The sequence below is a fragment of the Pleurodeles waltl genome, chromosome 4_1, assembly GCF_031143425.1.
Source record: "Pleurodeles waltl isolate 20211129_DDA chromosome 4_1, aPleWal1.hap1.20221129, whole genome shotgun sequence".
Lineage (NCBI taxonomy): Eukaryota > Metazoa > Chordata > Amphibia > Caudata > Salamandridae > Pleurodeles > Pleurodeles waltl.
Window position 1 is genome coordinate 333991004 of NC_090442.1, and position 24308 is coordinate 334015311.

Sequence of the window (24308 nt, forward strand, 5' to 3'; positions counted from 1 at the left end):
GTTCTTCATATTTTCAATTCGAATTAGGGAAGAATGTGATGATGATTAGAAGTAGGTATAGAATTAATTGTAGGAAAACGGGAAAGGAAAGAATATAAAGGTGAAAAGGCCAAATCATTTTGCAGCTACATACATTGCACACATAATGAAGGAACTCTAAAATTCACAAATAGAAATTATGTTTTCTGGACACCAGGGAACACTTGAAGAACAATTTGAATATTACACGGCTTAGGCTAGGTCCTAAGATACTCAGTCCAGTGCCTCCAGATGGGAGTATAAACAAAAAGATATATGTCCCTTGAGACTGCTGCAAATTGACAAAAATATGAAAACGTGAACGAAAGGCAAATAAAAACTGAAAAGTATGGATTGTAAAATGCAAAATCTTTGCTCAAATCCAAAGAGGCCCATACCATACAGAGTGATAAGTACTTTCAACCACCTCAGTAATAGAACCTCCCATCAGCACAGTCGAACTAACGTCACCACCAATAGTGAAGCAGATACAACCACATTATATGCCAACAGACCCCTACCAGATTCAAAGGACAGTTCAGCATTACAATGCTAATGGAGGAGGAGAATTTCAGGTTTTGCTTGCTTATTCTTGAGAGGTGTGTGTGGAAATCATCAGCAGATTTCCATTAGACCGCACAGCATGTTGTGGGGCAATGGGGTTGGTGGATGGTGGTTTAAGGCACAGTTCTCACAGAAGTTCTTTGCTGCTGGAGTGGTGAGCACTGAGGAGCCCCCTCCCTTGAGTGGCACCTCACGGCCGCCATCTGTTTTGCATTTCCATATGGTGACTGGAAAAACAATCTGCTGAGCCCTTTTCTGAAGAACAGCTAAATGATAGCAGTGCTAACACAGTAAACCCACATAAGTGACAAACAAAACAACAGTGTGCAATAATAGCACTTCAACTCTTAGGGTCCTACCTCTCACGAACACCGGCACAATTTAAAAGAAAAACATACAATGACTAGGGGAGCACACTAGAAATCATAAAAACATCTTAGTGTATTGTTTTATTTATAGTGAGAGTTTTGGTGAATGAGTCGGTGATCAATACACTACTATTAGATATGCAGGACACATGGATTGAATCACACCTATGAGATGGGGGCTTTTAATTTGTTGCCAGATATTATGATCCCTGATGAAGTCCTCTTGGTTGGGATGAAACACAGTGGCTGGGCAGAGAAACTATTACTGAAGAATAAAATTGGATTGAACACCACTGACTTGTGAATAAATGACCTGAATGAAGACTGAATATATAAATGGGCTCTTATTACACTACTTGGATACTAGTTATGAATTACTGTAGGATGTTTTTATGATTTTGTAGAGCTTTCCCCTGGTTATTGTGCATTTGTGAAAATTGAGCCTTTTTCAAAACCTGCAATTTTGTAATCCTTCTCTAACTGCAGATTGCAGCTGAGATGAGTGAAAATACTGTCCACCCATATGTACATTTGTTTTTACGTAATATAGGTCTTTGTTGTGGTCATAAAATTTCAGTGGCAAGTCTTCTAATGCTCAGTGTTTAATTGGGTGGTGAACCAATATTTAGATTGTTATAGTGCACAATCACCCAAAGGTTTCCTGCTACTAACTGTTGAGGCAAGGCTGTAAGATGCATGTAGCATTAGCCAAAAAACAAAGATTTAGTAGCTTTCCTGAAGGCAAGATGGCTTAAGCAAAGTTGAAGGTCTTTGGGAAGTTTATTCAAGAGGGTGGGGACATAAGCAGAGAAAGACCCGCAACCTACATAGGCTTTGTTGTACTTGGGGATTTGTAAGAAAATTAGATTCGAAGATCCCAACCATTTTTGGGTGATAGGCCTGCACGTGAATAGAAATAAATGCTGGTGTATTGCCATATTAGGTGGGGTAAGCACTACAGAGAGTTTTACACAATGTTTTAAACCCTAAAGGTCGGGACATATAACTGTTGCCAATCTGATAGATCAGTTTTATGGTACTTGGAGGTAGGTTACAGCCCAAAGGGGTCTTGCACAATGCATTTTTGGGAGGAGCATAAAGGATAGGTTGTTGGCTGCCGACATGCTGCAGTCAGGAACAACAGCCCTAGGCAGATACAGTGTTTGTTCTACTTATTTCTTTAGAAATAAGACATACCTAAAGAATTACTAATAAATGGATGGAACTGAAATGTTCAATTGTTTACTCAGTTTTAGAACGCAATATAAGTGAGCATTCTTGGAGACTCAAACATAGTTGCTTAAATACATAGACCCTAATAAGGATGATATTTCACATTTTAAGTCATCAAAATGTATTCATCAATCCGAGACTTGATCCTGTAAAATTTAATTACTGATACCTATAGTTGGACACACAAATATGATGAAGTACATTATCTTAGAAAGGTTAACAGATCTCATGTATTATACATATCTTTAGCATGTGTTGTTGGTCAGATGGCCACCTATCTGTACTTACAGCATATACACAAAATATGTAGCAGCATGGTATAGCTTTCATCAATTAAAATATAGATAGCATCATTTTGTATATGTAATTATAACGATCTGAATGCCAGTGATATTAGGGAGCTGAATCTGGATTACTAAAATACAATATCATAGACTCAATTTTCTTTACTTAAATTGCCCGTTGGCATTACGTGTGTATATAGCATTCTGAGCAATGACTGGTCACATATGAGCTAACATTATCAACCCCATTCCTTAACTTTCATGAGAAGACCTGACACCGATAAGAGGAATTTCCACATTCATTCCTATAATATTGTGTATGTATTTTTATATTTCAGTGCTGAGGTTTGGAACATAGTTGAGCCAGGACAACTCAGATCTTCAGAGGTGAAAAACACGTTAAATAGGAACTAAAGGGGTTATTACAACTTTGGAGGAGGTGTTAATCCGTCCCAAATGTGACTGATATACCACCAGCCGTATTACGAGTTCCATAGGATATAATGGACTCGTAATACGGCTGGTGGTATATCCGTCACTTTACCGTCACTTTTGGGACGAATTAACACCTCCTCCAAAGTTGTAATAACCCCCATAGTCTTTCTCATATATCTGTTCATGTGTAACCACTTTTAAAGAATCACTCATATATATAGTGCACAGCATAATGTAATTGTGGTTTTAAGCGAAAATGTGCCCAATACGCAACTTGATGGTGAACCAATCTTCTGTCCAGAAATATCATAACTTTTCAAACACTTGTTTATTCTGTTCCTGGCCAACAGGTCTTATCTGAGACCACATTTCTCATATTACAAAATCCACCAAACATGTACCAGATTGAAATGTTTCTTTGGAATAAAAAATTTAGGACAGGATATCTAACCCGTGAGCCTGCCCGCTGTTTTCTGCAGTGCTGGCTTTTGTGAGTGCCAGAACAAAATGCGTCTGTGTCCAAGACCTGGCAAAAAATCTACATGTATTATTCGGTCACTGCAAGGGTAACATTTAAAATTACATCGTAACTTAATAAGTGATAACTTAGTATCAATTGTTCATTATAAAATAGCCAATTTAATAACCCACCCTCATTAAATTTGGTAATTTATTACATTACCTTGTTTTGTATGTGACATATGGCTTGAAAGCATGGGATGCATTAATATAAAATATAATATTACTTTAAAACTTATCCAGTAGAGGTTAGCTTTAATGTTTTTGTTTCTATGAACTCCCAATGCGGACATTATCATGTTTTATCATGTGTGCTCTTACATACCTGTGCCCTCTTATGCGCTTCGTAACAGACTGGGCACGCATTATTTTATCATCAGCATGAGCACAACGTTGATTTTCATTGAACTGCTACATTGAAGCCGAGGAGTCCTGTCCATTCATTAATCATCTAATAATATTGTATTTCACTGGAAGGGAGAAACATGTGGCATAGTAGCTAGTTTGATGTTTGCTATAAGTGCGTAGAAATGGGACATTCGATTGGCTGCACCTATAAACCAGCACAGGCCCTTGTAGTTGTTTCCAAGGAAACCAACTAGAGAACCTTGATTTATATCGGTATTAACAAGGCCACGTTTACTGAATAAACAACTTAAGGAATGGAAAATAAATTAACTAAGTCATCAGATAGGTCCCTAGTTTTTACAAATTTAACATTTTTGGGAACCTTCTCCTAATGTTCCTCAAACCAGGAGTATTTATCATCCAGTCATCGTTGTTCTACCAAACATTGGTCTCAAACCTTGTACACACCTAGAACATGTGATTATCTGCTTCAACCACAAATCCATGGACTTTCCAGCCTTTGTCCCAAAGTCACCAAACTGGGACAAGAAACGTACAAACCCTGGCAAAAGTACTACATTCTGGCACTTGATTGATCCCTCCCACACTGTTGCAATGCACCTGTCTATCCCTTTGTCCATTTGCACCCACATCCTTCTGTGCAGGCTAAAAATGCAGGCTCTCTGGATTGAAAGTATATTGGCACGTGTTCCTTTGTGAGGCACATACAAGTATTAATTTTTCGTCACAATTAACTCTTTCCCTACCTAATAGTCAATTTTTTTTTTAGTTTACTTCTGCAAGGCTTTGCTATATTAATGTCACTGCATCTTATGTAAGATTATACATATATTCAGTGCAGCGTTTTTTTAAAGAACAGCAAACACGGATACATTGTTTCTTAGTGAACAGTGATGTATTGAACAAAACCGCTCAGGCTGTGAAAATATTTTCTTTTAAGCCAGGAAGTACGTGATTATGTAGATACTTGGTCAGGGCATGTTTTAAGTGCCATCACGTGTATCGGTTTGCTCGCAGACTCAAGCTAGGTTTCTGGCTTGTTTTTTTTTCTTAGTAAATGTTATAGGAGACGGTCAAATAACAACCAACAAAGTGAAATAATACTATATTAGGTGGCTCGGTCGTATGAAGAAACATTTGCTCGGAAGTCATTGTGTTATCTCCTCAGCTCGGCTGTGCTGACAGCGCAAAAATTATGATCTTAATTGGTCATTCCTAAGCACATTCACATTCATGTGGGCACCTTTCCAGCAGTGTCCTGCAGAGGAAACACCAGTGTAAATAGAGAAATCACCTTCCCATTTAAGACAAACCAGATATTTCCTCTCTATGAACATCAGAGGTAATGTATGCCCGGCTTGACCCAATAACCAGTGCCCCTCAAGCCTGCAGATAACTCCCAGACACACCTTTAGCCTTTGTCAATAATTTATTGTTGGTGACTTTTTAGCTTGGTTGCAATTCAATATTTCGTGATGCTCGATGAATGTTCACAGTTTTACAGCACCCTAAACTGAGTCCTAACACTAAGGGGGTTATTACAACTTTGGAGGAGGTGTTAATCCGTCCCAAAAGTGACGGTAAAGTGACGGATATACCACCAGCCGTATTACGAGTCCATTATATCCTATGGAACTCGTAATACGGCTGGTGGTATACCCGTCACATTTGGGACGGATTAACACCTCCTCCAAAGTTGTAATAACCCCCTAAATGTGCAACTTACTACACTGGTTCCCAACCTTTTGCCTTCTGTAGACTCCCACATTAGCATTACTGGAATGCGGAGACCCCCACTGAATCATTATTGGAATCCGGGCACCCCACACTAAGGGGGTCATTCTGACCCTGGTGGTCCAAGACCGCCAGGGCCACGGATGACTGAAGCACCACCAACAGGCTGGCGGTGCTTCATTGCCCGTCGGAAAACCGGGTCCGGCGGTTTCCCGCTAGATTTCCCCCGGTTGGGCGAATCCTCCATGGCGGCGCTGCTGATTCTGACCCCCTTCCCGCCAGCCTGTTTCTGGTGGTTTTTACCGCCAGGAGCAGGCTGGCGGGAACGGGTGTCCTGGGGCCCCTGGGGGCCCCTGCACTGCCCATGCCACTGGCATGGGCAGTGCAGGGGCCCCCTAACAGGGCCCCAGCCTGCTTTTCACTGTCTGCCTAGCAGACAGTGAAAAGAACGACGGGTGCAACTGCACCCGTCGCACACCTGCAACACCGCCGGCTCCATTCGGAGCCGGCTTCTGTGGTGCAGGCCCCTTTCCCGCCGGCCCAGCGGGAAAGTTAGAATGGCCCCAGCGGTCTTTTGACCGCGGGGTGGCAGAATGGCGGTTCCCTCTAGGCGGGCGGCGACAGCCGCCCGCCGGGGTCAGAATGACCCCCTAAATCATTACTGGAAGCCAGGGACTTTGGCATAAACATTGTTGATGATTTGAAACTCAGAAAAATACTCAAAAAATACAGAAACAAGCATTCATCGAACACATACACAAATGATAACACATTTTATTTAATTTGCAAACAAATATAAATCAAAAGCATAATTTTAATAGGAACGGTTAGAGCTTTTCTAAATTCAAATCAAGCCACCCACCATCCATACTCTATTCTATTTGATGCACTTTCACTGCTCCCACGACTCAACCTGAGGATACCAATTTAATTTTTAGCCTCCAATTTCAAATTTCTTGACATTTACAATATGTTTTAAAAATGTCAGTTGTACATGTAGCAACAGTTTATTAATCTGTTAATGTTATTTAATATTTTAAGCAGTCGCAGACCCCCTAAGGAGGCTTTGTGGACCTCCAGTGATCCCCCCACCAGAGGGTGGGATTCACTGACTTGGAGTTTGACTTGCCTGACAATGTATGGTTAGGGTGTCTGAGGCACTGCCTCTGCCATCCCAAATACAGCAGGCCCTCCATATATATACAGCTTGTAGCCTGATCTTTATTTTTTTCCTCCAAAGCAGCTCCTGCCTAATTGATGAAAGCTGCAGTGACATTTGTAGACCCCGAAGCTTGTGTCTTTCTTCTGAAAATAAAAAACAATCTCTGATGTGATTAGAGTTTTCTCCAACCACATGGGAGACATTTAAGCCTTTTCCTGTCTGAGGCCTCATGCTGTGCATGGTGGATCCAGACAGGAAAAAACAACTGGAATGATGTCCTAGACACCTCCCACCATAGAGTAGACCCAGTGGCATTAGAAGGGTTCCTTGACCCCTACCACAAGCAATAATATGGTTCCCCTTCAAAACGATTGGTATTCAAAAACAACCAAAATTAAGATATTGTGCCCCTCATATCCATGTGCTCTTCTGCTATTGCATCTGGTGCGCTGTGATAGCTATGGCCCTGCCTTTGCTCATTTGCTCACATTGGGTCCACCAGACTGTTTCATGACTGTGGGTACAACAGCTGCTCTGCCATCTAGAAAACCACCTCCACTGCACTGTAAATGAGGTGGATGATGATGAAGATGGGCAAACGTGATCACTGACAATTGTGATGGCTGTTTTATTACTGTCCATCTCTAAATGAGGCCCTAAATTACAATTATATGAGTGCTCTATGAGCCATTGCTCCAAACCTGTCAATTAACCATTCAAGACCATGTGACTTTCAGTAAGTGTGTCAGCATTATGTAAGCGGAAATTTAGAGATATCCCAATCTCAGCACTGCAATGGGCTGCAGATTAAAATATATTGGTCAAATATGGGTTTCGAGGTGGATGAAGCACATCAGAATAAAAGGATAAGAGCCCTCATATGTGGGCACAGAGGACCAAAGCATGGCCTTCAGCTTTCTGACAAGTGCAGCCCCTAAATAATCCCACAACCTTCTGTCTCCTGTCTCCCTCAGGGGTCTTGTCTCAGTAACCCTCAGACTTCAAGGCAAGAGCTCTCTCAACATGGAGGCTAACTAAAGATAACGGGTGATTTGCTGGTGAACAGATAGCATCCAGTCAATCCAGGTTGAGAATGAAGTGTTGTTCGACCTGTCTGTCTAGAATGCTAAAGAAGCTTATGGTGCTTCTGATCATTAAACGTTCTCCAATCAGTTTCACATATGTGATTACACCTAGAATTTAAATTATGAAATAGACTTTAGTGTGTGCCAGATCTGCTATCTATTTTGACTGTCTTCGGGGCGATCCCCTGGCGGCTCAGTGACGAGTACCACTAAAATCGGTAAGAATGAGTTTTTGTTATGTAACGCCAAGAAGCTCCTCGTTGTAAATGTGCACTTTAGAAGTATACGTTGTGCTAAACATGTTACCATACTTGTAAATAGAGAAATCAAGCTGGTGGATTATATCAGGTGCAAAAATGGTGTCTCACTCTCATGTGCCCTTACTTCTAGTATGTTAGATGCGTTCTGAAGCAACGTTTTATGTTATGTTTGCAGTACCACTCCCTGCTGATGCATCTTCAAACCGAAGGATGGACTTAAGTGTAACAGGAAGCTGAATAAATCAGATTGTGACAAATGGCATTTTTGGTGCCTGAGTTTCCTTTAAATATCTCCTGACCTTCCTTATTGACGACCAGTATTCCATTGTGACCTTTCCTGTACCTACTTTAAGTATGGAAAAAAGGCAGATGGCCAATGGTGAAAAACCTGTATATCAATCTTAAAGTATTTTGTGTATTCTTGAGAAAGTTACCTGCAACTATTTTCACGTTTCTGCATTTGCAATACATGCAGCCACGAGCAGAGCTGGACTGGACACCAAAATCAACCCTGGCAAAAATGTGAAACTCAGCCCTGCAATGCTGGAGGTTGTGACTAGAATAGGGTCAGTGGGACACGACTGGGTCACAGCAGCCTATCTGGCTAGGAAAGAAGCCACAAGCATGCAGCCAACTGGGGAAATGCCAGAGTGGAAGAATAGCCTCTCTGGCCCTGGCCACAGGCTTCTCCAGGCAGTATTTAATAAGGTTCAAAGCAAGAGCGTTGATGCGTGTGAAGGACTTAAGCTCTTATTCCGAGTACTCGGTTAAATTTGATCCCTGCACAATTGGCAGCTTGCGTATGGATCAGAATTCCGAGTTGCGCGGTAATTATTGCACCCACACTGTTTCCCACTAACAGATGTCTCTTAAGGCAGTGCATGGCTGTAGGAAACAATAGAGGACGACAACCTTCCGCGGAATCTGAGATGGCTCCCATTTTACTAAGGCATTCGTAGAGGATTAGGATGCAGGGTATGTTGTCACCAGCTTGATGATGTTTATCGGATGACATTGATTGATCTTATGTTTAGTATAGTTAGTGTGAAAGCAATGAACCATAGAAAACAATACTCGAAATCTTTGACAATTTATACACACATATACTGATATACATTTATGTGATATTAACATATATTATTCAGTCACTGCAACGATAACATTTAAAATAACATCATAACATAATAAGGGATATCTTAATATAAATTGTTCATGATAAAAATAGTCAATTTAATAAGCCACCATTGTTAAATTTGGCACGTTATTACATTACCTTGTACTGTGTGTGACATATGGCTTGATTGCATGGGGCACATTAATATAAAATATAATTGCTTTAAAACTTATCCAGGTGAGGTTACCTTGAATGTTTCCTATTCTATGAACTCCCAATGTTGACATTATCATGTTTTATCATGTGTGCTCTTACATACCTGTACCCATTTATGCGCTTCGTAACAGACTGGGCTTGCATTATTTTATCATCAGCATGAGCGCAACCTTGATTTTCATTGAACTGCTACATTGAAGCCAAGGAGTCCTGTCCATTCATTAATCATCTAATAATATTGTATTTCACTGGAAGGGAGAAACATGGTATAGGGCCAGATGTATCAAAGCTTTCTGCATTTGCAAACGGTGCGAACGGCCGTTTGCAAATGCAAAAATGCCTTTCAGTATGTAAGAAAGGCATTTGCTATGCAAATTTAAGGAATCACAAAAATAGGTATTCCTTAAAATTGCGACCCCATTTAGAGAATCGCAAATTATGATTCTGTAAATAAGAAATCGCAAATGAGGAATCCTTATTTGCGATTTCTTAACCACATGTATCAAGCTTTTCCTTAATGTGAATTGGGCATTAAGGAGTCGCAATTACCACCAAATACAATTTGGTGGTAACCATGTGCAAATTTTTTAAAAATGCATTAAAAATGCATTTTTAAAATTGACATGTAACTCACACATGCCCCTTTGGCATGTGTGTGCCTTCAATTTCCTAAAATATTTTTTTAGGGTACACAGAGGGGGCCTTATGCCCCCAGCACCCTGGTGTTTGCATTTCCCAAATTGCGAATTCCAGTTAGGAATTCGCAATTTGGGAAATGCAAAAAATTCGCAAATATGGGCCTATAGGCCCATAGGTGCGAATGAGGTCAGAATCGCTATTTGAGATTCGGTAATAGCGTTTGCGATTTTTAAGAAATCGCTATTACCGAATCGCAAATATGATACATACCATTTGGTGACTCTGAAATAGTAATTACTTAAAAATAGCTATTTGAGAATGGCAAAATGGATTCTTGATACGTCTGGCCCAAAGTAGCTAGTTTGATGTTTGTTATAAGTGCATAGAAATGGGTAATTCGATTGGCTGCACCTATAAACCAGCACAGGCCCTTGTAGTTGTTTCCAAGGAAACCAACTAGAGAACCTTGATTTATATCGGTATTAACAAGGCCACGTTTACTGAGTAAACAACTGAAGGAATGGAAAATAAATAAACTAAGTCACCAGATAGTTCCCTAGTTTTTACAAATTTCACATTTTTGGGAACCTTCTCCTAATGTTCCTCAAACCAGGAGTATTTATCCTCCAGTCATCGTTGTTCTACCAAACATTGCTCTCAAAACATGTACTCACCTAGAACATTTGATTATCTGCTTCAACCACAAATCCATGGACTTTCCAGCCTTTGTCCCAAAGTCACCAAACTGGGACAGAAACGTACAAACCCTGGCAAAAGTACTACATTCTGGCACTTGATTGATCCCTTCCACACTTTTGCAACGCACCTGTATATCCCTTTGTCCATTTGCACCCACATCCTTCCGTGCAGGCTAAAAACGCAGGCTCTCTGGATTGAAAGTATGACCAACTGAAAATGGTATTCTGTTTTCGATGTATGAAAGATGTGAAGTTGGAAATGTGATGTACTTTTTTCTATTCCTGAACATATTTAATATTGCAGTTTCATGTCAGTTTCAGCTAGCAACCTTGCCAACTGCTCTCTTAGACATTTAATAACCATACTGTTAGAAATAGGGTTGCTGGTTGGCTAGGTTATGCACATAAGCTAGGGAGAACCCACCACACTATTCAGGGAAAATAAGTTACACACCAAAGATTACCTGTGCTCACCCTCTGGTAGCTGGGTGCAGAGCAGTCAGACTCAAAAGAGGCAATGTGTAAAGTATTTGTGCAGCACACTAAGAACAGTAACACAGGGGGAACACCACAAAAAGGATTCCACACCATTTTAGAAAAATACATTTTCTTCTCATGTAAGTATGACTAAAATGTCAAATAGCCAATAAATACTTCTTAATTCATTGATACACACTGATCAGTAGTGAGTCACTCTTCACAGAGTGCCAAAACACTGTCACGTGCTAGCAGCACTAGCACCTGGTTGCTAGCAGCACTAGCATGTTTCACCAGTGAAACAGGATGTTGAAATGTGTGTTTGTCAGGGATCACATTGTTATCCAAGAAATAGTGTTCCTGTTGCTAGCAGAGCTTTTTGCGTGTTCCACAAAATAAAATAAAAGAAATGAAATCCAAAACCTTCCTCACAAGGGGCGGGGGGGATTGGCTGTAGTGCCCTCAGGACCGGGGGCACAAAGGATTCATCCCGGTCTACAAATCGGCCCCAGTGAGCCCAGTTCCTGTAGCCAGGCGCTGTTGGCACGCTCGCCGTGGTCCGGAGTTACAGCCCGCTGTCACTGGGGGCTTCACGAAAGAAGAGGCAGTCTGGAATGCTCGTGCTGGGTTGCCGGTGGTTTCCTCTTCTCAGCCGGTCAGGAGAGTATGTTGAAGCATGGTGCAGGGTCACGTGACGTGGGAGGCTCACTCTGTCACCAAGGCAGCCCAAGATCCCCTAGGCAACACGGGGATCCTCGCTTACCAGCTTCCCTCAGCGCTGCAGCACATGCAAAGTGGGTGTTCTTGGGCAGCGGAGTGTGCTCCTCGTACCAGGATGAGTTCAGAGGCCAACACAGCAGGTGATGAGCTGCAGAAAGTGTATCCTGTGGCACAAGGCAGTGAAAATCACACAGCAGTGGTCCCTGAGTTGCAGGGAGTGCTTGGTCTAAGCACACTGAAGTATTTTATGACCCTGAGCCTTCTACAACAGGGGGCAAGCCAACAAGCCCTTCGAGTCCTTGGGTGAAGTGGAGGTTGTAGAGGGCAGATTCAGTCCTCCCTCACTACAGAGGTAACAGGCAGAAGGCTAACACAGCAGAGCACAGTGCAAAGTGTCAGTCCCATCTGGCAGCACAGCAATCACCAAGCACCAGGGCAGCACAGCAAAGTAAGTGGCAAAGTGGCAGTCCCTCCTTTCAGTGCCACTCCTCTTGGTTGCAGAGTTTCCTCAGAACCCCAAAGTGAACTGATTGGGTTTAGGGTACAATACTTATACCAAATAGGGGAGACTACAAAGGGGCCTTTGAAGATCACAAGGTCCCTGCCCTTTTCTTCCCTGGCTCCAGACACTGTACAGGGGTTATGCAGCCCTTTGTGTGAGGAGAGGTACAGCCCTATTCCGGTGTAAGTGTTAGCTCCTCCCTCCCAGCCTGGTGATGGGCCACCAGGATGCAAATGTCACATCCAAGCTCCCTTTGTGTGTGACTGTCTAGAGGGAATGCACAAATCCCAGCTGTCATCTACGGCAGATGTTTATTCAGAGACAGGCAAAGGCACAGAATGGTTATAGTAAGAAAATGCCAACTTTATAAAAGTGGCATTTTCAGACTTACAATTTGAAATCAGACTTTACCTAAGTTGTGATTTTAAATTGTGAGTCCAGAGACACCGGACTACATATTTCTATATTTTCCCAATTGGAAATTACACCTAAAAGATATTTTATGGTAATCCCAATGTTATCCTATAGGAGAGCTAGACCTTGCAATAGTGAAAAACTAATTTAAGAGTTTTTCACTACCTCGACATGTTAAACTTAATAGTACATGTCCAAGCTTTTAAAAACACTGAACCCTTCCCTTGGGGCTAACTAGGGGCTACCTTAGAGGTGACCTGTGTGTAGTCAAAAAGAAGGTTTGGGCCTTCTAAGTGGGTGCACTTTAAAACTGCACACACAGGCTCTGCATTGGCAGGCCTGAGATGTTTGGAAGGCTGCTGCAGTGGGTGCCACAATCAGTGCTGCAGGCCCACTAGTAACATTTAATTCACGGCCCCTGGGAACATGTAGTGCACTTTACTGAGGACTTAACAGTAAATTAAATATGCCAATTGTGGAGAAGCCAATGTTACCATGTTTTGTGTACAGAGCATGTGCACTTTAGCACTCGTCCGCAGTGGTAAAGTGTCCAGAATCCTAAAAGTCACCAAAATAAGGCAGAAAAACAGAAGGTCAGACAGCAAACAGTTAGGGGATACCACACCAAGGATCCAGGTCTAACAAATACCATCTGTCATAACACACCTTGCACATCACAAGCCTCACTAGAACCAGAAAACCAATGCCCTAATCACCATTGCAGGTCTAGAACAATGTCTGGACATTGCGTCTTTGCCAGCCGTAGCCCTTTGAACCCCTTTCAAAACAATTTAAGTTGGCTAGCACCCACTTAAAGCACTTTAGAAAACGTAAATATATAAATAAGTTGCTTATACCATAGAACTTTTGACAGTTATTGTCAATGTACGGCAGCCGCATTGGGCAGTGACAGAAAGCGGTCATACTAATGTTCTGCTTTATTTATGGCAGAGGTCCAGTCAGTTTTTATACAGATATTTGTACCTACAAAGCAAGACAATTTGTGATTTATGTATGTGATCGTGAGGGGACTGGTCATTGCAAACAACTTGGAATTTTCTTTTTTTAAAGCAGTTCAACACTGCAGCAAGGTAACAATCGAGGGAGAGGACTTTCTCTTAGAAACAAATGTAGCCAAACAGCACATTTTATAGCACAGTTCTGCAAAGATTTTGATTGAAACATACGTTTTAGAGGCAGATCTAAAATGCACTAATAAAATGCTTTCATGTGCCGTATTCTGCCACAGTTGATAACTAGGTGTGAGGTAGCCACGGACCACACGCGTGAAGCAAAGCTCGGGACAGTTCTCTATGACTCTACCTCTCCGGTGCTACGCGCAGCACCTGGTAAGCTGACGATGATCCCACCATTGCTGTGAACACAAAGCGGCATGCCTTCTTACATCATAAACTGCACCACAAAAATAAGCTTATTTAAAGGATGCAATGGGATGTGCCAGGAGTGCTCAGGTACCAGTGCCCCATAGTCACTTTTATTAGTAAATTGATGCTTGATAACTGGAGATCTGGAGAATCTGGAGAACAAGAGATCTGGAGAATGGTAGGGGCTAGACTGGGTCTGAAAGGAACTAGCCTCCACATCTCCAGGGGTTTGTCGGTTACCCAGCACGCCAGTCCAACCATGTTAGTGATGTCAACCCCGTTTAATTCATACCCGTAGGCTTTGTGCAGTCATGAGGGAGACAGTGTTCGACTCACCTTTCCTTTGAATATTTAATGCGCAGTATCACTTGTCAGCGCGTGCCACAGCCTGCTATGGAGAGGCACCTAACAATTCACTCTCTGAGCCGAGGAAAAACGCACGGAGATTACAGCTGTGACGACGAAACAGCAGCAATTATGTAGAAGTTGGCAAATGGAAGGCAGGTAGGTTGTGAGTCGGATGAGAAGGTTTCTGAGTAAATTCCAGCGCAAAAAACACCCTTCCCTTCTGTGACGCTAAGAAAAATATATTTTTAAGCATCGATGTGCAATCTCGACATTATACGGCTCTTTTGAAGACTTAAATGGAATGTTAAATCTGGACTGCATGTTCAAACTCCTTGGAGGATGATTTTAAAACAAACCTGTTTGTTAATGAACTTCATAATTGCTCCTCTTTTTTCTTTAATTCAGGTGCTCTTTCTGGATATGCAATAATTAAAAACTATAATTATTTATGGATTACATGAAGCTATAGTGTGCAAACCCGTGTTTTTAACTGAATCTTGAATTTTTGAAGCGAAGTTTGCAATGATGACGTGGCTTCCATGACATTAATAAGGCAATTTATTGCAGTGCTTCCCATCTTGTTGGAAATACTTGACAGGGAGATGACTGAACATAGGAGGTGTACCATTTCTTTGACACAACATCAGGTCACTTTACTCTTTAAAATTACAAGTAGTAAATTCATGCAGTGGTAAAATACCGTTTTTTTCTTTGAAACCTTTTCATGCTTTTTTTATATGGGTGTTTCATTGAAGCATAAACTCATGGAGACATGTAAAGCTAGTAGGTGGAAACAAATCTGATCATATATATTATACAATATGCCCATCATGAGAAGAAAAGGGCTGTAGAAGCCATTGTTTGCACATATCTATCACAGAAGGATTCTGTTTATAGTGTCATCATTGAACATTCTTTATACTTTTTTACAAGGGATGGAGGACTTTATTTCTTGTAAGGAGTCCTTTCCTTGTGTGATATGACCAAATTCATGATTCATATTCAAGTTGTGCTTATTGTACGTTATGCTACCTCCTCGACTGATAGATGGTATATTAATAATAGAGATTCCCATAGTGCTGTATTGCCATTAGTATGGCCTTGTAGTGCTTTCACATTTGGGTACCTTCAAACCCTGGTCTCTCGGATTCTGTCACAGACTGAGTCATTTATACAAAAATTGCTGTACCGTTGTTCAATGTGTATACGTATATGGTATTTCTATAGCATGAACGTAGCCTAAAGACAGCAGAGTGCTGTACATGGTCAATGACACGCATAAAGACAATAAGTAAGGGAAGAGGAAGCTGGGCTGTGGATAAGTAATCTGTTGGTAACTCCCTCGTGAATTGGAGCAGCGTTGGGGTGGTCTTGATGGATATGAGGATGGTGTTCCATATCCTGTGTGCAGAGATTGAAAGGGCATGCTGTCTTGGCTTTTCTTTTTTCACCTTCATTTGCCTGCTGTCTGATTGTGTTGTGGCTGCGGGTGTGCCAAAATCCACCAAGGATGGTGAGCTTATGTTAAGGATAAGAGGGTGTACTAGTGATGATCGTTTGTAAATGATAGGGCTGGTTTTGAAGGCTGTGCGGGCTGGCAAGGGGAGCCAATGGAGTTCCATCTGGATAAGTGATGATGCGATCATATTTCTTCAGGCCATGGATGGGACGTGCTGCAGCACGTAGGTTGTCCCTAAGGTATGCCAATGTAGCATCTTGGAGCCTATGCAGTAGGACATTACCACCATTCAGATGTAGGAGTAAGAGGGCTTGAACATCAGTTCTGAAGTCGCTTTCTGGAAGAAATGTTTTAACCTTCTTTACAGGAGAGCTGGTAGCAAAAAACTGACTGGTAGTTAAACATTTAAGAAAATAAACTAAGTAGTAAAAGCATATACTTCAAAGAAAGATCTTATACTGAGCTCATGCTTGTATCCAGTCAGTGGTATGATGTGCACAGAAACAGTGGTACGAGGCCTTTCTGCCAGGTCATTGGTACTGAAGGATATTCTGCTGCTTGCACTGCACTGCATAATTAAACAACATGCCAGATATAGGTTGCGGAATGCCATGGCAGGGTTGCAAGAGGAATCAGGGCTGCGTGGTGGCGAATCACATGTGCATGTGTGGTCACCTTTATAAAGGAAAAAAAACAATGGGGCAGTAAAAAAACTACGGACACACACGTGTGAAATACCCACTAATCAAAATAGCTTACATATAAGGAATTTGATGCAGAGAATTTTAACCAAAAACCTGTGACAGGTACATTTATATAACCATTGAGTTGTGTATCAATAAACACATGTTATCCCGTGCCAAAAAGCACGTAGGTGTGAAACTGCATTTTACAACTACATACATTATGTTATATTAATATTGGAGTAACAGAAGCAAAGTTCCCACAAGTGGAATCAAGTTAATAAATGTAGCGCAAAAGGTGAGGAATGTACAGTCAGCTTTTGGAACTTACCAGGTTTGTTTACGTAGCCCCATTTAGAAAGGTACCGTCATTACATCATGTTATTAGAGCTACTGTACGGCCAATGTACTACAAGAGAGACAAAGTTAAAATATATGTGAAACAACAAGTATATCACTGAAGAACAACATTGGGTAGATTCTTTGGGAGGGGCAGTAAATGCCATGTAGCTTCCTATTAGGATAGCTAGTAATATCAACCTGGTATTGTGAGGGATAATGGAGAAGCATTTTGGGACGGTTTTGGAAAGCTACATTCTGAACTGCTAGGAAGGAGTATTTTGGTGGAGTTTTGTGTTTTCTGCAGCATTATATGTCACCATTTCCATTACAGTGTGATTCATACAGACAGAAAATTGTCATTGACTTCAGAAAATAACCACCAGACTATATTAGGTGAACTCTGCTGCAACACTATGAAGTCTACATAGTCTTGAGTTCTGTTTTTGGTCCTATGATAAAATGGAAATTGTCTCTAAAAACATTTTCAACTCTGGAATGATAACATGCATGTCCACACAATTATTAATATGACCAAGAAATGATCCTGTCTGTTCATAAGCAAAATATATCTTTGCAGAAATCAACCATACACAAGAATACAGAAAATCAACACAGAACATTCTTTTGTGTGCACACACCAGTACTTTTGGCTATAAACACACGCGGATTCACTGTCCTCGAAATGCTTGTTTTGTACGTGTTTCTTAAAGGCGAGAATAGGAGTCACACAGTTTATGTCGTGGTCATATTCTGCCAAGAATATGTGGAAACAAACACCTTAACACTTTGGCTCACCAGTGCAGAAGTCAGTGGTGGCTCCTCCGCTAGGGTGGATGAGCGTCGCCCCCCGCCAGCAGCAACCGCTGCAAACCCTTTCACAAGAAAAGGATAACAAGTCCCCCCCGCGCCGCCCCGCCCCCTTTAAAACCTGCGAGCCGTGACTGGAAGAAGTACCTTTCCTTCAAATTACCTGCATGAAAAAGATGTACATAAACGCATTTCGGTTTTTTTCTGCAAAATATGAAAGTTGAATGAAGACCTCAGCAAACCACCATGTCAAATTGCACTTTTCATACTTTTCCTCCAAATGCTGTGGAGCAGCTTTAGTTCTGTTCCAGTACTGCACTAGCTACAGCGTGGAGATATTTATATTTATTTATGTCTAACCTTGCATTTGTTCCATTTCAGATTAACCTATCAAAAGCCTGATGATGATGAAGAGGAGGCGGCAAGAGAACGGCGTCGCCGTGCTCGTCAGGAAAGACAACGTTTGCAAAGAGATGATGACACAGATGGGCATGGAACAGAAAAATCAGAAAGCAATGCTCAGAATAGGTGAGCATCTTAAAGAATTGGACATGCCTTCTACTGAAAAGAAAGAAATGGATGAATACTTTTATAATAATGAAATACAAACCTTTCGAATTTTAGACTTGCTTATGATTCAGAAAAGAATCGAGCAGTTACAAGAGGTTTACCTGAATTTCTAACAAAGCATCCAATGCACAGAAAGTCTAAAAATTACGATTCTCTGTACTGTTATACAGACAGCCATGCATCCCTTTGCTAGTCAACATACAACGCATGCAGTTTGTAACTTAACATTTGCATGTGCATAATTAGTTGTTTGCCCACTAATATTTGACAACGGAAAAGCTGCATCATCATTACCAGTCCTAGTTAACTCTGAGTTCTCCTGATTAATTATTTTTAGAGTACTGATTTGTATAAATGTATCCAATAACCAATGTAAACGTCTGATGACACGTAGGGGCCAGAACTATAAGAAAGTGCTGTTGCACCACTTTTCTTGCACCACCCGGCCCCCACCTAACAACACCATGGTTGTGCCATATTTACAATACGGTGCACCATGGCACTCGTTTCCACAAAAGCCTAATCATTTATGACGCTATTGTGGAGATTTGCTGGATTAGCATCATAAGTTATGGCGCTAATGCAGCAAAGCACGAGGGAGGCCCATAGGTTAATATAGGCCTGTCACTTTAATACCTGCCCTGAGCAAAATGACGGAAAAAATGTTGCTGTGAAATCTTATAGATTTCACTGCGCCATTTTTTGTGGTGTCCCTGCATGGAAACGCCCCCCATTGCGTACATTATACCTGGCACAGATATAATGTGGCGTAAGGGGTTACAAAGTGGCGCAATCCTAGCATTGTGCCACTTTGTAAACATGGAACGGTGAAATGGCCTCCTTAACAACACATTAGCATAAACAAACATGACGCTAGTGTGGAGCAAAGAGGCGCCAGGGCCTTGTAATTCTGGCGCTTAACCTTTTAATTGTTTACAGTGAGCTGTCACAAAGCTTAAAGAATTAAATAATTCTTATGCAAAGTAGCTCTGAAATAAGACAGTTGTTCTATAATTTCTTGTTGCATACTGTGCTTTTGTGCGGCCACTAACTAGGAAAACCTGTGCACAAGGTACAAAGTAGATTCTACCTTACATGAATACGCATTCATAGAATGGTTCAATAGGCTCCGCTTAGAGGTATTTATGAAGTTACACATATTATTCATATAGAAGAGTAAGTGCCATATAGGTTCATACATACACATTCACTGAAAAAAAACAAAGGTTAAAGTAACGCTATAGTTATGTGAAAATGTCAGTGACAACATTAATGCTTTGAACTAAAAAACAGAAATTCACAAGTTATAGTTAGTAGAGCTAACTATAACTTGCATTTCCATCATGCACTGCTTATGACCTCACATTTTACATCACTCATGACATGCTCTATGACATAATTTATGATATCACGATGACATCTCAAATGCCAATTTTGATGACATCACTCATGACATCCTTTTTAAAATTAAAGGTGACAGGTTGCTTGTCCCGATCTTTGTTAGGCTCTGGGGACCACATCCCCAGGGCGGTGGTATTTAAATAAAGGGGGAAGGAGCAGCGTGGCCCCCTTCCCCAGCCTTATTAGGCACTAGAGACCCCATCTCCCAAGGTCACTGCTAAAAAGAAACGGGAGTGAGGGCTGCACAGAGCCCCCCCTCCCTGAACCTTTTCCAACCCTGGGACCCCATTCCCCAGGACCCACACTGTTAAAGGTGGGTGCCCTGGAGCCAACCCATGCCACTTACCGTATATACTAGTTGGGCGCTGTGGGGACCTCAAGGACCTTTTTAAAGCTCCTGTCTGCTGAGAGCAGACTTTGTGTTTGCTTCTGCATGGAGGGAGATTAAAAAATGCTTCCACCAAGGAGAAGCAAACACAGGTTTCCCTGCTCACACCAGTGTAGGCAGGGAAAAAGCTATGTCCAGAAGGTGGGCTCCCAGTGACATAGCATGTGAGCCAGCCCTCAGGAATGAGGTCTTTGGGCCCATAAATTACTCAGGGGGGTGCTGTGTGCCCCCCATCCCACATTTACTGCAATTGTGACCCCTGGGTTGGGCTCCCTGGGGTATTTAAAGGATCAGGGGGCACATTGCCTCCCTCCCCAATTTGAATAATTTCATTCCTGGTAGTGAGATTCCCCATTTCGGGGAGGAGTGACTGTAGGAGGCTGGACTGGCTTGTAGTGAGTACCAAGGGGTACTTGCACCTTGCACCAGGCCCAGTTATCCCTTATTAGTGTATAGGGTGTCTAGCAGCTTAGGCTGATAGATAATGGTAGCTTAGCAAAGCAGCTCAGGCTGAACTAGGAGACGTGTGAAGCTACTACAGTACCACTTAGTGTCATATGCACAATATCATAAGAAAACACAATACACAGTTATACTAAAAATAAAGGTACTTTATTTTTATGACAATATGCCAAAGTATCTTAGAGTGTACCCTCAGTAAGAGGATAGGAAATATACACAAGATATATATACACAATAGCAAAAATATGCAGTATAGTCTTAGAAAACAGTGCAAACAATGTATAATTACAATAGGATGCAATGGGGAAACATAGGGATAGGGGCAACACAAACCATATACTCCAAAAGTGGAATGTGAACCACGAATGGACCCCAAACCTATGTGACCTTGTAGAGGGTCGCTGGGACTATTAGAAAATAGTGAGAGTTAGAAAAATAACCCTCCCCAAGACCCTGAAAAGTGAGTGCAAAGTGCACCAAAGTTCCCCTAAGGACAAAATAGTCGTGTTAGAGGGAGAATGCAAGGAAAACACAAATCAGCAATGCAACAACGATGGATTCCTGTCTGAAGGTACCTGTGGAACAAGGGGACCAAGTCCAAAAGTCACAAGCAGCTCGGGGATGGGCAGATGCCCAAGAAATGCCAGCGGTTGGTGCAAAGAAGCTCTTACTAGGCTGAAGAACTGTGAATACTGCAGGAACGACAAGGGCTAGAGACTTCCCCTTTGGAGGATGGATCCCCCACGCCTTGTAGAGTCGTGCAGAAGTGTTTTCCCGCCGGATGGACGCCAACAAGCCTTGCTACACGCAAATCGTGCGTTTGGCGTTTTTGGACGCTGCTGGGGCCCAGGAGGGACCAGGAGGTCGCAAATTGGACCTGCAGAGAGAGGGGACGTCGAGCAAGACAAGGAGCCCTCACTGAAGCAGGTAGCACCCGGAGAAGTGCCAGAAACAGGCACTACGAGGATGCGTGAAACGGTGCTCGCCGAAGTTGCACAAAGGAGTCCCACGTCGCCGGAGACCAACTTAGAAAGTCGTGCAATGCAGGTTAGAGTGCCGTGGACCCAGGCTTGGCTGTGCACGAAGGATTTCCGCCGGAAGTGCACAGGGGCCGGAGAAGCTTGCAGAGTCGCGGTTCCCAGCAATGCAGCCCAGCGAGGTGAGGCAAGGACTTACCTCCACCAAACTTGGGCTGAAGAGTCACTGGACTGTGGGGGTCACTTGGACGGTGTCGCTGGATTCGAGGGACCTCGCTCGTCGTGCTGAGAGGAGACCCAAGGGACCGGAGATGCAGCTTTTTGGTGCCTGCGGTTGCAGGGGGAAGATTCCGTCGACCCACGGGAGATTTCTTCGGAGCTTCTGGTGCAGAGAGGAGGCAGACTACCCCCACAGCATGCACAAGCAGGAAAACAGTCGAGAAGGCGGCAGGATCAGCGTTACAGAGTTGCAGTAGTCGTCTTTGCTACTATGTTGCAGGTTTGCAGGCTTCCAGCGCGGTCAGCGGTCGATTCCTTATCAGAAGGTGAAGAGGGAGATGCAGAGGAACTCGGCTGAGCTCATGCATTCGTTATCTGAAGTTTCCCCAGAGACAGAGACCCTAAATAGCCAGAAAAGAGGGTTTGGCTACCTAGGAGAGAGGAAAGGCTACTAACACCTGAAGGAGCCTATCAGCAGGAGTCTCTGACGTCACCTGGTGGCACTGGCCACTCAGAGCAGTCCAGTGTGCCAGCAGCACCTCTGTTTCCAAGATGGCAGAGGTCTGGAGCACACTGGAGGAGCTCTGGACACCTCCCAGGGGAGGTGCAGGTCAGGGGAGTGGTCACTCCCCTTTCCTTTGTCCAGTTTCGCGCCAGAGCAGGGGCTAAGGGGTCCCTGAACCGGTGTAGACTGGCTTATGCAGAATTGGGCACATCTGTGCCCAACAAAGCATTTCCAGAGGCTGGGGGAGGCTACTCCTCCCCTGCCTTCACACCATTTTCCAAAGGGAGAGGGTGTCGCACCCTCTCTCAGAGGAAGTTCTTTGTTCTGCCATCCTGGGCCAGGCCTGGCTGGACCCCAGGAGGGCAGCTGCCTGTCTGAGGGGTTGGCAGCAGCAGCAGCTGCAGAGAAACCCCAGGAAGGGCAGTCTGGCAGTACCAGGGTCTGTGCTACAGACCACTGGGATCATGGAATTGTACCAACAATGCCAGGATGGCATAGAGGGGGCAATTCCATGATCATAGACATGTTACATGGCCATATTCGGAGTTACCATGGTGAAGCTACATATAGGTAGTGACCTATATGTAGTGCACGCGTATAATGGTGTCCCCGCACTCACAAAGTTCAGTGAATTGGCTCTGAACAATGTGGGGGCACCTTGGCTAGTGCCAGGGTGCCCTCACACTAAGTAACTTTGCACCTAACCTTTACCAGTTAAAGGTTAGACATATAGGTGACTTATAAGTTACTTAAGTGCAGTGTAAAATGGCTGTGAAATAACGTGGACGTTATTTCACTCAGGCTGCAGTGGCAGGCCTGTGTAAGAATTGTCAGAGCTCCCTATGGGTGGCAAAAGAAATGCTGCAGCCCATAGGGATCTCCTGGAACCCCAATACCCTGGGTACCTCAGTACCATATACTAGGGAATTATAAGGGTGTTCCAGTAAGCCAATGTAAATTGGTAAAAATGGTCACTAGCCTGTCAGTGACAATTTGAAAGTAATGAGAGAGCATAACCACTGAGGTTCTGGTTAGCAGAGCCTCAGTGAGACAGTTAGGCACCACACAGGGAACATATACATGCACACCTATGAGCACTGGGGCCCTGTGTGACAGGGTCCCAGTGACACATACATATAGGCCACAAACCTATGAGCACTGGGGTCCTGACCAGCAGGATCCCAGTGACACATAACAACCATACTGAAAACATGGTGTTTTCACTATGAGCACTGAGGCCTGGCTATCAGGATCCCAGTGAGACAGTGAAAACAGTGACAAAACACCCTGACATACACTCACAAACAGGCCAAAAGTGGGGGTAACAAGGCTAGAAAGAGGCTACCTTCTCACACAACCCCCCCCCAAACGAAGGACAATAAGGCTAACCTTGGCCAGTTGAGACTTTATTGTCTAAGTGGTGATAAGTAGAGAGTAGCTCTGCAATAGACTGGTTACTCCCTTTATCATCCACTATATGGTTACTTCCCTGTGGGGATGTAAACCACCCTGTTTGAAGTTTTTTAGCTAAGCAACAATGTGAAGATGTATTTTCAGAGTTTCTATCAGTAAGTTTTAGTTTAGAGCAGTGGGAATTGTCCACTGAACCTATTTGTAGTGATGGAAATGCCAGACAGGGATGCTGTCTCAGAAAAGCCATAGCTGGGCAAAAACTTTGTCCATCTGGCTGGAAGAGAGAACAGGGATGCTGTTTCTCTTGAGTTGGAGCAGGGCAGGGATGCTGTCCTATGAGCTCCACACTAGGGCAGGGATGCTGTCCTAAGTGTTGTGAGGTAGTGCAGGGTTTCTGCACTAAAGTTTCTCTGGGAGGGTTGGAGGGATGCTCCATGTTAACTAAACTGGTGCTGTTTTTCTCACCAATGTTAGTTATCCCACAGAGAGGTACTTCCACCTCAGGGAGTCCAGCTTTGCCAGCTGCTGATTCCCTTGG

At 43.0% G+C, this 24308-nt stretch overlaps 1 protein-coding gene across 6 annotated transcripts in view; it reads left to right on the forward strand.

Annotated features, from left to right (window-relative positions):
* The window catches only part of CALD1 (caldesmon 1), a 519621-nt gene that overhangs the window by 344097 nt on the left and 151216 nt on the right, over positions 1-24308 (forward strand). For all 6 annotated transcript variants that reach the window (XM_069228452.1, XM_069228449.1, XM_069228451.1 and 3 more), the window contains one exon: positions 18217-18363. In XM_069228452.1, coding sequence (XP_069084553.1) covers positions 18217-18363 — 147 coding nt within the window. The remainder of the gene's footprint in view (positions 1-18216; positions 18364-24308) is intronic.